Genomic DNA, 14,539 nt, shown 5'->3' with positions numbered 1-14,539 from the left:
AGAGAAGAAATCTAAGTGTTTGTAGATTTAAAAAAATCTGTAAAATTGCACATATGTGCATAATTTACACATTTTGAATGATGGATGGTCACACAGCCGACTGACTGCTGCTACACTCAGCGGATACAGTCACAATGTTTTATCCAAGTTTTAGTGAATGAATTTGTCCCATCAGATCTGAGGTAGCCAGTGATATTTCAGCTGTGGCTGTGCCCCCTCGGCATTGTATTTCATTATATTTTGACATAAACGTTGATATAAACAAAGACATTTCCACCATAAAGAGGAGAAACCAGCTGGTACATAAAAAAGAAAATATCTTCAACTTCATTCTTCAGACAATGTTAACCCTCTTGTTGTCTTCATTTACAGGCACCAAAAAATACTATTTCCTTGTCTGAAAAAAATCCCAAAAATCAGCAAAAACTGTCCCCAAATTTCTGAAAATTTGCAAAACCTTCAGAAAGAAAACTCCAATAATTCCTTAAAAGTTTTATTTTTTTTAAAAATCCCTCAAATTTGGCAAGAAGATTCTTGTAAATCTTTTCAAAAAATAAATAAAAATCTTCCAAAAAAATCCTAAAAATATCTAAAGTGATTACATATATATCAGTAAAATTTCTAATATTTTCTTTAAGAACATTCACATAAAAATCAACCAAAATCCAGTGAAATTCGCTGGATTTTGGTTGATTTTTATGTGAATGTTCTTAAGAAACATTTTTAACATTTCTTTTTTCCACCAAAAAATGTTCAAAGATTTCCCAAAAATGTTGAAAATGTGGACCTCAGAAGTTTCACTGTGAAAATATATTTTTTTCGCACATTTTCAAACTTTAAAACGGGTCAGTTTTGACCCACAGGACGACACGAGGGTTAATATGTGCAGTGCAGCAAACATCCACCTTTGGTAGCCTGCACGTTTACTGTTAGTACTTTCATTACAACTACTCATAGTAAAATAACAGTAAATGTAAAATGTACAAATATTTTGACCAAATTTATTTGAACAAATGATCACAGTGTAAACAGCACATGAGGAAGCAGCCTGTTGTGAAGCTGGATTTAGTCAGCAGAGAGATAGGGAGGAAATTTAGTTCCCCTGACTCAGTTCCTCATTTCAACTTTTAACGGAAAACAGTTTGAGCGGATCAGCTGGCAGGTTGGTAACATTTTGTGTCATTAAAATAAATAAGCGGAGTCAGATGGACTCCTAAATATTCTCTCTAAACAACATCTCACTCATTTGCTCTGATTTTAATGCAATTAAATATTTCTTCTGCAATTTTAAATCAATGTGATATCTCGTGTTCAGTATTAAAATTTTGAATCAGTTTGAGGCCGAAGTGAATTGTACTGTCTTAAATATCAACTGTGTACGTATTTAGTTTTATGTTCTGATCTTTCTTGGTTTGGAATGATTCCACTCGTGCTCTTAAGTGTGGAAAGGGAGGGGAAGGACAAAGGTTCCTGGGAGACTAAAGTTCACCTGGTTGTTCCTCCTGTTTTTCAACACACCTGAGAAACCGGCACTGAACCTAGACGGTATTCCTTTAGGTCAGACTATATATTCAGGATAAGGATTTAATGATGTCGCTGTTAGAGCAAACCAATGCCAGACTCTTTGCACTTTCGTCACATGAAGTTGAGAAGTTATTGCTTTAGACACGCTTTGATTTGAGGAACCACAGCTGAGTGTGTCAAGGTATTTCTTCAATGTATGCTGTAACGTTTCATCTTGCATTTTTATCTGCTTTTGCCTAGTATTTCAGTAATACAGTGACTGAATAGTTTGAAAAGCTTTTCTACGAATACACTTTTACATATTAAGGCCACGTAAAACTTGCCGCAAACTGAAAATAGATTTAAGTTGAATTTTGTACGTGCATTGATTTTGATATAGCAATTGTAAACAGTAGGTTTTTCTTATGGGGTCTTTGTTAAAATGAACTGAATATAACATATATTTTATCTTTTGAATCACCAAGTCTTAAATAACTGCCCTGTTGGAGGGACCAATCTGTAAAGCACGAGAACTGTTTTTTACTTTATTGAAAAAATGACAAAGTTACGAAAACCAGTACTAAATTCAGGACCAAGCAAGGGGACAAAAGAACAGAACTTATCTAAGACTATAAGCAACAAAACAATAGCACAAACCAGCAGCACTGATCAAACAAACTCATAACAGACCAGAAATGCATTGATCTAAAAGTGATATACATATACATGCTGGCTGATCAGACCATTGGTAGAAACGGTGCCAAAGTAAACCAAGAAAACATTCTCACAAAGCTACACTGCTGCTAGCAGTCTGGACTGTTGACCAAAGGCAGATAAGCTCCATAGATTCATAACGTTGATGCCAGATTTTAAGCTCTCAGCCTTAGATTTCAGCTCTTGGCTGACAAAACTCAAACCCAACATGTTGTTTCTGCTTGTGTATCCCATATGCCTCAAAATTGGACGTGGTGTTGCTTTAGACACTTGTTATCTCCAACCAGCCTGACCTCTGTTGCTCATTGGATGCTTCTTGTTTTTCAGCATGCTGAGTAAACTCTAGAATCTGTTGTTGTAGTGAAGATTAGAGAGATCTGCAGTTTCAGAAATATTTAAACTAGCCCATCTGCCACCAGGAATCAAGCTATGGTCAAAGAGATCACAGTTTTCCCTTATTCTGATGTTTAATAACGATTATAAACGGTCCGGTATCTGTCGGAGTTGATGCTGCACTACTGTTAGATGATTGGTTAATTGGATAAACATGTGTACAAATGTTCCTAATAAAGTGCCTCATGAGTGCACATACTTTAGCATTTCTGGCACTACTTCTTTACCTCATATGGAGAGAATGTGATGTGAAAGCAGGATATCAGAGAGGCAGTTTTAGTGCTCACAGACTCTAAAATGTAAAATGGAAATGATCGAATCGTAAAAAGACCTTCTGCCAGAGTTATTCGATTCACTGAATACATGTTCTGCATAACCTTCTGAAGTTGCCGTCTGATAATCAAACTGTCCTCTTTTGGCATCAGTCATGGCGTCACACATAGAGCTCCTCTTGGGAGTTCTGCAGGACTTGGGGAATGATGAGCTCAAGCATTTTCAGTGGCTCCTGAAGCAGGCTGGGATCATCGAGGGTTTCCCAGCCATCCCAAAGAGCCGACTAGAGGAGGCCGACAGACAGGACATGGTGGATGAGATGGTGCAGACCTACAGCCTGCATGGAGCTCTGCGGATCACACTGGAAGTTCTGAGGAAGATTGGCAGGAATGATTTAGTGGAGCATTTTTCACAAAGTGTTGCTCAGGCTAACAGTAAGTCCTCTACTGTATGACTAAAATCTATCTTCACTTTAACGGTTAGAAGATATTTAATCATTTACTCCTTTGATTTCCATCCTTCCATAAGTGAAAATGAAGGCCTCCCTGAACATTTTCATGTCTTCATGTCTGTCTCAGATGATGCCACTGATGTTGGTGAGACTTCAGAAACAACAGGAGCTTGTTCCATTCAACAGGCGCAAACAGTTCTTCCTCAACCTCCTACTCCTGGTTTACAGACTGAAGGTGAACCTGCACCAGGTTTTCTGAGCATTTAGCAGGTGTTGTAGTGATTTCATGACATGTTTTTGTTTTTGATATTCGTACAAACACTGCGCCTGTGATGCCATGCTCATTGCTTGGTATCTAGATTCAGGATTATGAGCCAAAAAAATAAATAAACTCTGAATAATGTGACTGTTCTCCATACAGATGTGCTGGTGCAAAGACCTAAGCCTCCACAACCCATCACGTCGTACCAACGCATGCTCCAGTCAAACCTCCAGAACAAGTTCATGTGTATACTAGAGGGGTCATCGAAGCAGAAGGACAAGAAACTTCTGGATGACATCTACACTGAGCTCTACATCATCGACGGGAATGATGAAGACATCAACAGGCAGCATGAGGTCAGGCACATTGAGATGGCATCAAGAAGGCCGCAAGGAAGCGAAAGATCAATTCAGCACAATGATATTTTCAAACACCCTTCTGGGGAAAGCACACCTGTGAGAACAGTTCTGACTCATGGGATCGCAGGAATTGGCAAAACATTTCTGGTGCACAAGTTCATCCTGGACTGGGCTGAAGGAAGAGCCAATCAAGACACGCATCTCACGTTCCCCTTCACCTTCCGCCAGCTGAACTTACTGAAGGGGAGAAGGTTTCGTCTCGCTGAGCTCATTCACAAATGTATCAGGGAAAGCCAAGATATCCAAGAGGAGGCTCTTAATTACATCTTCACAAAACTACAGACATCAGGAAACACCAACTACGACAAGAGCACATATAAACTTCTGTTTGTGCTCGACGGTCTGGACGAAAGCCGCCTTCACCTCAACTTCTGCGACAAGGATGAATGCTCTGTTGACGAGCCACTGTTTGTGAATGAGCTGCTGGCGAACCTCATCCAGGGGAAGCTGCTTCCTTCTGCTCGCCTCTGGATAACCACACGACCTGCAGCGGCCAATCAGATCCCTCTTGACTTTGTTGACATCATGACAGAGGTGAGAGGGTTCACCGACCCACAGAAGGAGGAGTACTTCAGGAAGAGGTTCAGAGATGAGCAGGCTTGTGGCCGAATCATCTCCCACGTGAAGACATCCCGAAGCCTCCACATCATGTGTCACATCCCAGTCTTCTGCTGGATCACTGCTACAGTTCTGATGGAAATGTTAGGAGAAGGTGAGAAAAATGAAATTCCTCAAACTCTGACCGAGATGTATGCAAAGTTCCTGGTGTTTCAGATGAAACAGACAGCAATGAAGTATGACATGACTGAGAACGTGAAGATCATTAAATCACTAGCAAAGCTGGCTTTTCACCAGCTGGAGAAAGGAAATCTGATCTTCTACGAGACAGATTTGAAGAACAGTGGCATTCCCCTCAGTGATGCGTCCGTGTACTCAGGTGTGTTCACGCAGATCTTTCAAGAAGAAGATGGACTGAATGAAGACAAGATGTTTTCCTTTGTTCATTTGAGCATTCATGAGTTTTTGGCAGCTTTTTATGTGGTCCTGTCCCTCTTAAATGACAACAAGGACGTGATGGCTGAACCACAAACACCTCTCCAACATCTGAACAGGCTGTTCCAGAAAGCCACTGTAACTGAAGTCTGTGAGAGAGCTGTGGACAAGGCCTTGCAGAGTCCAAATGGACACCTAGACTTGTTCCTCCGCTTCCTCCTGGGCCTTTCTTTGAAGTCAAATCAGGCTCTCTTACGAGGTCTCCTGAAACTAAAACCAAGCAGCAAAGACACCAGCCAGGAACTGGCAAAATACATCAAAAAGAAAATCAGGGAGAATCCCTCACCAGAGAGATGCATCAACCTGTTCCACTGCCTGAGTGAACTGAGGGACTGGTCACTGGTGGACGAGATCCAACATTACCTGAGGACAGGAAGCATCTCCACAGCACACATCTCTCCTGCTCAGTGGTCAGCTCTGGTCTACGTGTTGCTGTCATCCGAAGAAGACCTGGATGTGTTTGATCTGAAGAAATACTCTAGATCAGAGGAGGTTCTTCTGAGAATGCTGCCGTTGGTCAAAGTCTCAACTACTGCACTGTAAGAACTGGTTTATAGGTTATTTAAATGTTTGCATACATACACTACCAGTCAAAAGTTTACACATACCTTCTCATTCAGTGGTTTTTATTTTCTTATTTTCTATATTGCATATTAATACTGAAGACATCAAAACAATAAAAGAACACATATGGAATTATGTTATAAATGAAAATGTGTTAATCTTCAGTATTAACCCTCATGTCGTCCTGCGGGTCAAATTGACCCGTTTTAAAGTTTGAAAATGTGAAAAAAAAAAAAAAATTCATAATGAAATTTCTGATGTCCACATTTTCAACATTTTTGGGAAATCTCTGAAATTTTTTTGGTGGAAAAAAAGAAATGTTAAAAATGTTTCTTAAGAACATTCACAAAAAAATCTACCAAAATCCTGCGAATTTCACTGGATTTTGGTTGATATTTTGTGAATGTTCTTAAAGAAAATATTAGAAGTTTTACTGATATATGTGGAATCATTTTAGATATTTTTTAGGATTTTTTTTGGAAGATTTTTACTAATTTTTTGAAAATATTTTACTGCCAAATTTGGGGGATTAAAAAAAAAAAACTTTTAAGGAATTATTGGAATTTTCTTCCTGAAGGTTTTGCAAATTTTCAGAAATTTGGGGAATTTTTTAGCTGAATTTTTGGATTTTTTTTTTAGACAAGGAAACAATATTTTTTGGTGCCTGTATATGGAGACAACTGGAGGGTTAATCTACAATGTAGAAAATAATACAAATAAACAAAAAGCATTGAATGAGAAGGTGTGTCCAAACTTGTGACTGGTAGTGTACATGTTAAAGTACCGATTTATGTGACTATTTTGAGGAAACAAAAGATGGAATTTCATAAACAACCCCGAAAGCTGAAAAGCAATTTTTCACTGTGCTAGTGTTTTACACTGAGACTGATGTTTGACCTGTGTCTGATGTTTGAACATGCTTAGCTGACAACCAGCCCTTTGCATGGTATCTGAGGGAGTACGTCCTGTAGACGAAAGCAGCAATTAATTACCAAGGTTTACAAAGGACTGCATTCCTACATGTCTACTGCCATCCTCCCTCTCCTAGCCTTACACTCAGCACACAACGTTCTTTGTTCATCCTCTGCAGACCGCTCTGCTCTGTCTGCGACCATTAACCACGTCTGCGCAGAACATAAATGCTGAAAAGACAGTATTTTCTTAGGTGTCTTTATGTCAGTAGCACAGGACTCACTGGGTGCCTTTGTTCCATTACAGATGGACAATGCAGTCTCAAGTCGTCATCACTCAGCTCTCCCCCTTTTCCCCTGCTGTCTAAACACCAATAATAATAATAATGATGTACAGTAGCATTCTATAATCACATGACTATTTTTTGATGTGATGGCTGACTGAATGATGTGTTTTGTATGTTTTAAGTAAGGCTCTCTTCCAGGAGTCACAGCATCTTTGGTATAATCCTTAAAGAAAATAACTTCCACTGTCTGATTCCTGATCTAGACTGAGCCAGTGTCAGCTCTCTCGACTGTCTTGTGAAGCTCTGGCTTCAACTCTCAGCTCGCAGGCCTCCAGTGTGAGAGAACTGGACCTGAGTTTCAACAAGCTTCACGATGTAGGAGTGAATCTTCTCTCTGTTGGACTGAAGAGTTCACACTGTAAACTGGAAACTCTCAGGTCAGTGCTGATGACACTATTTAAGAGATGTGAGGGGTTTTATGTGATCTGTACTAGATCATCTAATGAACAGTTTGACTGTGGTTCATTATTTCCTTCTGCTAATGGTCCTGGTATTAAGATTTGTAGTTTCTGTCCTTTCTATTCGACCACTGGTAGCAACTTTCCAGTTCAAGGACTGGTTTGTAGCCAAATCTTGAACTATATTTTAGCATTTTAACAGGCAAAGAACACTAATTTTCATTACATTGCAAAAATAATCACAATAGACGGAGATATTCCATTTAACTTTTCCATTTTTTAATACAGAGTAATGTTTGACATTATGTTGTTTTCCGTGGCAGCAACTTTGTGTAAGTTCCTACTCCAAGAACGACCCCCTGTTGAACCTCTTTCAGGGCAGATATACCTGAGCAGCCATGAAAAATGCTGTGTGGGTGTCGGCAACGTCTGCTTACACTTGGCAAAGACAAATGTTGTCGTCGGAGTGGACAACAGGCGTCATTTTTCTGTCGTCTTGACACTAAAATTCACCATCTAGGCAAACACAACAAACCTGCCAATTGTTCTAATTTCTACATAGAACTGGAGTTACATCCAGAAACTGCCATTTTTCTTTGTGTTGGTGCACTAGGAATTAACATCGCTGTTAGATCCTACACTGCAATGAAAAGAGAAAGCCTGAAAGAGCTGATTATGGGGATGTTCCTATACGTCGCGTTAGCCCAAAGTTGATGGCAGCTACCCACAGCAGGGGTGTAAAACTCATTCTATTTCAGGTTCCACATACATCCCAATTGGATTTAAAGTGGACCAGACCAGTAAATCACAGCATAACAACTTATAAATAACCACAACTCCAAATTTTTCCTTTAAGTGCAAAAAGTACATTCTGAAAATGTTCACATTTAAGGAATTATCTTTTTACAGAACATTATGAACAACCTGATTTTTTTAAAAGAAAAATAAATACCGTTTCAGCAACATTCAGCCTCAGTTTATCATTTCCACATTACAACTTCCAGATCACAGAGTGTCTACAAAGGAACGCAACATTTAGTCACAGCTATCTGGAAGTGATGATAAAGTATTTCACTTTAAAAAAAACAAAAAACAACAAAAACAAGACAAAACATTACAAAAATGAGACAAAACGACAACAGTGAGAAACAAATTGACAAGAAAGAGACAAAAAATTGGACAAAAAAGTTACATAGCAACAAAAAATGGACAAACGAGACAAAAAATTACAAAAGCGTGAAACAAAATGACAAAAATGATACAGAAAACAATGAATAAAGCAAAACACAAACTGACAAAAATGAGACAAAAACACAAGCGAGACCAAAAGGAGATACAAAATGACAAAAACAAGAAAGAAAACGACAAACATGAGACAAACGTCAAAGTCAGACAAAAAACAACAAAAACAAGACATTACAAAAATGAGACACAAAATGACAGAAGAACAATGAACAATCTAGTATTTTACTTTCTGATAAAAACAACTTGTCATGGTCTAGAAATTATTTTAAATTTATAGTTTTACTAATTTACAATCTGCAGTTAATGTCTTCTCTGGAATTTTTATACTTTGAGGACTGGATTGGACCCTCTGGAGGACCGCTTTTGGCCCACGGGTCGCATGTTGGACACCCCTGCTTTAGACAAACCATATGCAGAACTGGTAGTGATAATGATGGCAATTTGCTTTGGTTTGTTATTATGAAAATGTTTCGTCAAGATCTGAGCATTACTTTGATGTGAAATTAAAACCTGTTCTCTGTAGATATCAAAGCAAGAGTCCAGATGTAATAAAGGCAACAAAGATAACTTTGGCTAATCAAACTAAATTCACAGCTAAGAAGAACATGGACAAGGAGAGTAGAAATGAATGATGCTTTGCCATTTCCAGGTTGTCATGCTGTGAGGTCACTCAGGACGGCTGCACTCCTTTGGCTTCGGCCTTGAGCACCAACCCTTCATATCCGAAAGAACTGGACCTGAGCAACGATCGTCCAAGAAATCCAAAAGTGAAGCAGCCAACCGTGAAATTGAGAATGTATATCTATATTTTATATTTAGTGGCTTTAAAATTCAGTGTGTTTATTGGAAGTTACAAAATAACATTAAAATGTAGAGTAACATCATAACAATGTAGTGATTTTACAAGAATTCATGTCAACTTTCTGAATATTTGCATACTGTGACATATACCACCAAGCCTTTTACTGTGTACCTTGCATGTGGATGTTGTTTGATATTTTTTCGTAGACCGGTACACTGTGAGCTAACGGAGCCCCGCGGTCACAACGTGGGCCAGTATTCCAGTCTCAGAGGGCTGGACCTGAGTAACAACGACCTGCAGGATGTCGGAGTGAAGCGTCTTTCTGCTGGACTGGAGAGTCCACGCTGCAGACTGGAAGATCTCAGGTCTGTTCACTTTGTTTAAGAAGCTTTTCTAATTCTCAGTTTGTCTCTATTACATCCGTTGTATATTTTTTGGGGGCGATGTGTTATAAGTAAAAGATGATATAATTACGGCAAATGCTATTAGACCAAAGACCAGAGTTAAAACATAAAATACATAATGATGAATGTTCTAGTAATGACTGATCTTTGATGGTATGGTTTGATGGTATCACAGCTGGAAGATCACAAAGTATAACCTCTAACTTTTGCTATGTTCTTCTTCTTCTTAGGCGTCTTTTTAATCGTGTTGATGACCATGCCTTTCCACTTTTCTCTGTCATATGTTGCATGTAGTCCAGTGTTGGCTTTCGATGTATTTATCCAGGCCTTGATGTTGTCAATATATTACATTCCCTGGCGTCCTCTTGCTTTCTTTCCTTCTATTTTGCCTGTTATTGCAAGATTCTCTATACTATTCCTCCTCATCACATGTCCTAGGAGTTTAATTTTTCTCAATTTGATGGTTGCCAGTGTTGTTCTTTTTGCTCTCATAAGCACCTCTTCATTGGTTCCTCTTTCTACCTACGGTATCTTTAGCGTTCTTCGTAGGAACCTGGAGTCTCTTCTGCATATTGTTTGATATTGTCCACGTTTTGCATCCATACATCCAGACTGACCAGATGCAGCATCTGAGGATTCTTAGTTTTGTCGGCAGACTGATGTGTGTATTCATGAAGATGGTCTTTTTCTTGTTGATGATATATGTGGAGTACTCAAAGCATAATGGTGTAAACTTAAAGCAGTATAAAGGTTTTAAAAGAGGTGTATCAGAAACATCACAATACATAAAGGTAGAACATGGATGACATCTGTCTCAAAATAATCGGGCAAAGTCTGAACATGTCTGGGCACCCTATAGGCATGGAAAAATGACCAACTCTCACAGCATAAAGATGAAGCACAGCTCAGTATCTCTGGTTTTGCTTGGGGTGTTATTACTGCTAAGAACTACTCCTGGGTTTCTGTCGACAATAAATCCTGCTGCGTCTGAACGCTGACTTCTCTTGGTGATTTTTTAAAAGATCTTTAACATTTGAACACGATCAAGTCTTAGACTTGATTTGACTTAGATTCCACTTGACTTAGATGCAACAGTTTTCACACGACTCAACATTTGACTTCTCTTCAGGCTCAGCTGGTGTTGCATGTCGGAGAAGGGCTGTGACTATCTGGCCTCGGTTTTCCAGTCCAAACCCTCCAGTCTGAGAAACCTGGACCTGAGTAACAACGACCTGCGGGACTTGGGAGTAGAGCTGCTGTCTCTTGGCCTGGAAAGACCAAACTGCAGACTGGAAACCCTCAGGTTAGTAGTCCTAAACCTTTGTTTTGGTATAGAGATAATTAGTTGTGATTTAAACCTGTACCTCCTCCAGTTTGTCAGGCTGCCTGGTTACAGAGAAAGGCTGTTCCTCTCTGGCATCGGCTATTAGCTTCAACCCCTCCCATCTGAGAGAGCTGGACCTGAGCTACAACCATCCAGGAGACTCCGGGCTGAAGCTGCTCTCAGCTGGACTGGAGGATCCACATTGGAGGCTGGAGACCCTCAGGTATAAAGAGTTCATTAGCAGTTCAATTCACAGTGCACCCCCACTGCAGTCACTGCTAGAGGGTTGTACTTTCTAAAGGTTTGAGAACTCCTATGGTGGGGCTAAACATTGTTGAGTCCAAGGTTTAAGTACTAGATAACAAAGAGCTGAAGGAAATTTTAGTGACTTGGGAAGTTTCCAAGAACTAAAATTGTCTGGACTTTTGCTAGCTCTTGTAAATTTGGGTATTTCTACTGTGGCGTTACTAACATTAACTAGTCAACCTAGCTCAGTATGACTTCTGTTGTCTTAGAGTATTCAGTACGGGTATTCTCACTAATTTGATGATGATGCAGTGTCCCGTCTTTTTGACTTTAGGGTTGATCATTGTGGAGAGTCCAGAATGTTGCTTGGGCCTAAAAAATGTAAGTACCAGTAAAAATGGGCAAAAAATGTCTGCATTTCCTGACATGATGTTCTCAGTACTAGTAGCTTTATACTGCAGCTTTATTGCAGTTTGCGATCCAGAATTCTAGAGTTTTCTCATTGGAAAACAATACGAATCTTTATCCACATAGGTAGATGCCTGAAAAGTTGTTCATAGATTCCCTTTAACCCTCCTGTTGTCCTCATTTACATGCACCAACAAAATTGTTTCCTTGTGTGAAAAAAATCCACAAATTCAGCAAAAAAAGTCCCCAAATTTTTGAAAATTTGCAAAACCTTCAGGAAGAAAATTCCAATAATTCCTTAAAAGTTTCCCTTAAAAGTTTTATTTAAAAAAAAAAATCCCCCAAATTTGGCAAGAAAATTCTTGCAAATATTTTCAAAAAATGAGTAAAAATCTTCAAAGAAAATCCTAAAAATATCTAAAGTGATTACATATATATCAATTAAAACTTCTAATATTTTCTTAAGAACATTGACATAAAAATCAACCAAAATCCAGCGATCTTCGCTGGATTTTGGTTGATTTTTATGTCAATGTTCTTAACAAACATTTTTAATATTTCCTTTTTTCCACCAAACAATATTCAAAAATGTTGAAAATGTGGACATCAGAAGGTTCACCGTGAAAATATATTTTTTCCCCCCACATTTTCAAACTTAAAAATGGTTCAATTTTGTCGAGTGTTAAAATTAAACTTTACACGACATCACAGAAATGTGATGTTCAAAATAATATGTAAGTCAAATGAGTAAAGTTCTGTGTAAATTTTAAGCTGTGTCTCTTTCTTTCCTGGCAGATGCCTGTGAACTTACACTAGACCCAAACACAGCTTACAAGAACTTCCTCCTGTCTCAGGATAACAAGAAGGTAACGGTGGTGAAAGAGCAGCAGCCGTATCCGGATCACCCAGACAGGTTTGAGGTCCGGTGCCAGGTTCTGGGTATGAATGGTCTGACTGGGCGGTGCTACTGGGAGGTGGAGTGGTCGGGACCAGTTACAGTGGGAGTAGCATACAGAGGGATAGAGAAGAAAGGAAAAGGGGACGACTCGTTGCTTGGGTGGAACAACAAGTCCTGGGGCTTTGACTACAGGAACATTGCTTGGCACGACGGAAAGGCCACTGTCTCATCGACGTCGTCCACTCACAGACCCGACAGGATAGCTGTTTATCTGGACTGGCCTGCTGGGACTCTGTCCTTCTACAGAGTCCTCTCAGACACTCTGGTCCACCTCCACACCTTCCACTGCACATTCACAGAACCTCTCTACCCTGTGCTGGAGGTTGTTGGTACCGGTTGCTTTGCATCATTGTGCTCGTGTTAGAGAATGGAAACTACCGTATGTCAAAAGGAACAGCCAGAACCAGTGACTGCTGCTTCTCAGTGATGAATTAGCCTTTGAATGAATGGTTCATCCATCTGTCCATCTGTCCATCCATCCATCCATCCATCCATCCATCCATCCATCCATCCATCCATCCATCCATTTATCATCCATCCATCCATCCATCTTCTTCCACTTATCCGAGGTCGTGGAGGCAGCAGAGGAAGTTTGCTGAGTGTTGAGGTTGTTGCTCCATGAACATTGATCCAATCCTGCCATCTAGTGGACAAAGAACAAGGGTGCAGATTTCAGGCCAAAGTTAAACCTTGACCAAATCTGGGCTTTTTTGTTTAAAAAAAACAAACAAACAAACAAAAAAAAACATAAATAAATAAATAAATAAATCTCTTCAAAACAGATTTGTCATTTTAGACTTTGCAATCAATACTTATCTTTATTTTATTAATTCATTATTTTTTAATTATTTATGTCTGTTTGTACATTTTAGCCAGTTCTAAGTTGTTGGTTTTTTTTTTCAGATTTCGCTTTATTATTATTGTCTTTTCTCTTCTTAGTTTTTGAATCATTGACTTGAACTGCCTCTGGTGTTTCCTCATTGCAAATTTATGGGATTTATGAGATTTATTTATAAGGTTAAAGTTAAGTTTGTACTTTTAGGAAACTCATTAATGTCACTCATTCTGTCTGATGTCAAACATTGAATACAGCGTACTGAGGCTTCTGGTAGAAGTTCTGTTTGAGAAGTTTATTCAGAATTTGGTGACATTCACTGATGTCTTAAAAAAGGTTCATGTGTCTTATTAGTAGAATTTAAAACAAAACCTGAAATGACTGTACTTAAAATAAAATTAGAATAATTATTACAGCTTTAGTTATTGATAGAGATGTGGTTAATCTTTATGTAAGAAGGAGTGCAGGTTTATTTATGTTGCACCTTTAGACAACAGGGAAATATAAAGTTATGCGATATGAAAGAAACAAAAACATGCAAAATACGTTCTAAAAATTAATAAAATAACATAGAAGAACAATGGAATAAAAATATGACAGTGCAGGTTGACAGGTTTTCTGGTTTGCCTTAAAAACCAAATGCTGCAGGTTTAGTTCTGACAGTTTTTCAGAGTATAGAATAGAGTATAATATAATATAATATAATATAATATAATATAATATAATATAATATAATATAATATAATATAATATAATATAATATAATATAATATAATATAATATAATATAATATAATATAATATAATAGCTTCATTGTCATCATACATGGGGGCATGACGAAATTATAAATAGCTGCCACTGGACGGTGAATTAAAACAAACTAAATTAACAGCAATAAATAATAAAAGCAAATGCACATATAAAACAAGACAACATTAAAAATGACAACATATGCAATGGAGGCAAGACATATACAATATGGGAGGTAAATTAAATGTAATAAAATCCAATAAAATAGAATAAATATGG

The 14,539-nt window shown here is 38.4% G+C and overlaps 1 protein-coding gene across 3 annotated transcripts; it reads left to right on the top strand.

Moving 5' to 3' along the window:
* Window positions 1-1,091: 1,091 nt before the first annotated feature.
* Window positions 1,092-14,115, top strand: LOC111569130 (NACHT, LRR and PYD domains-containing protein 12-like). 3 transcript variants are annotated; one of them, XM_023271107.3, is made up of 11 exons: window positions 1,092-1,162; window positions 3,036-3,317; window positions 3,462-3,569; window positions 3,756-5,607; window positions 7,094-7,267; window positions 9,183-9,329; window positions 9,542-9,700; window positions 10,869-11,042; window positions 11,113-11,286; window positions 11,644-11,690; window positions 12,513-14,115. In XM_023271107.3, exons 2-11 carry the CDS (start codon window positions 3,038-3,040, stop codon window positions 13,037-13,039), a joined length of 3,642 nt encoding a protein of 1,213 aa, XP_023126875.1. In that variant the 5' UTR covers window positions 1,092-1,162; window positions 3,036-3,037; the 3' UTR covers window positions 13,040-14,115. The 3 variants fall into 3 exon arrangements, with proteins under 3 accessions (XP_023126875.1, XP_035804486.1, XP_035804488.1); XM_035948593.2 differs by lacking the exon at window positions 1,092-1,162 and adding an exon at window positions 1,511-1,705 and having other exon boundaries at window positions 12,513-14,114; XM_035948595.2 differs by lacking the exons at window positions 1,092-1,162; window positions 3,036-3,317 and having other exon boundaries at window positions 3,467-3,604; window positions 12,513-14,114.
* The last annotated feature ends 424 nt before the right edge of the window (window positions 14,116-14,539 follow it).

The sequence above is a fragment of the Amphiprion ocellaris genome, chromosome 19 (assembly GCF_022539595.1).
Source record: "Amphiprion ocellaris isolate individual 3 ecotype Okinawa chromosome 19, ASM2253959v1, whole genome shotgun sequence".
In the NCBI taxonomy this organism is placed as follows: domain Eukaryota; kingdom Metazoa; phylum Chordata; class Actinopteri; family Pomacentridae; genus Amphiprion; species Amphiprion ocellaris.
This window is presented reverse-complemented; position numbering and strand designations above follow the sequence as displayed.

What these genes read in the sequence shown, in the direction of transcription:
- LOC111569130 (XM_023271107.3), top strand. Translation starts at nt 3,038, where the DNA reads ATGGCGTCACACATAGAGCTCCTCTTGGGAGTTCTGCAGGACTTGGGG. An exon ending in TGCAGACTGGAAGATCTCAG is followed by an intron (nt 9,701 to 10,868) that starts GTCTGTTCACTT and finishes ACTTCTCTTCAG; the next exon opens with GCTCAGCTGGTGTTGCATGT. An exon ending in TGGAGGCTGGAGACCCTCAG is followed by an intron (nt 11,287 to 11,643) that starts GTATAAAGAGTT and finishes TTTTGACTTTAG; the next exon opens with GGTTGATCATTGTGGAGAGT.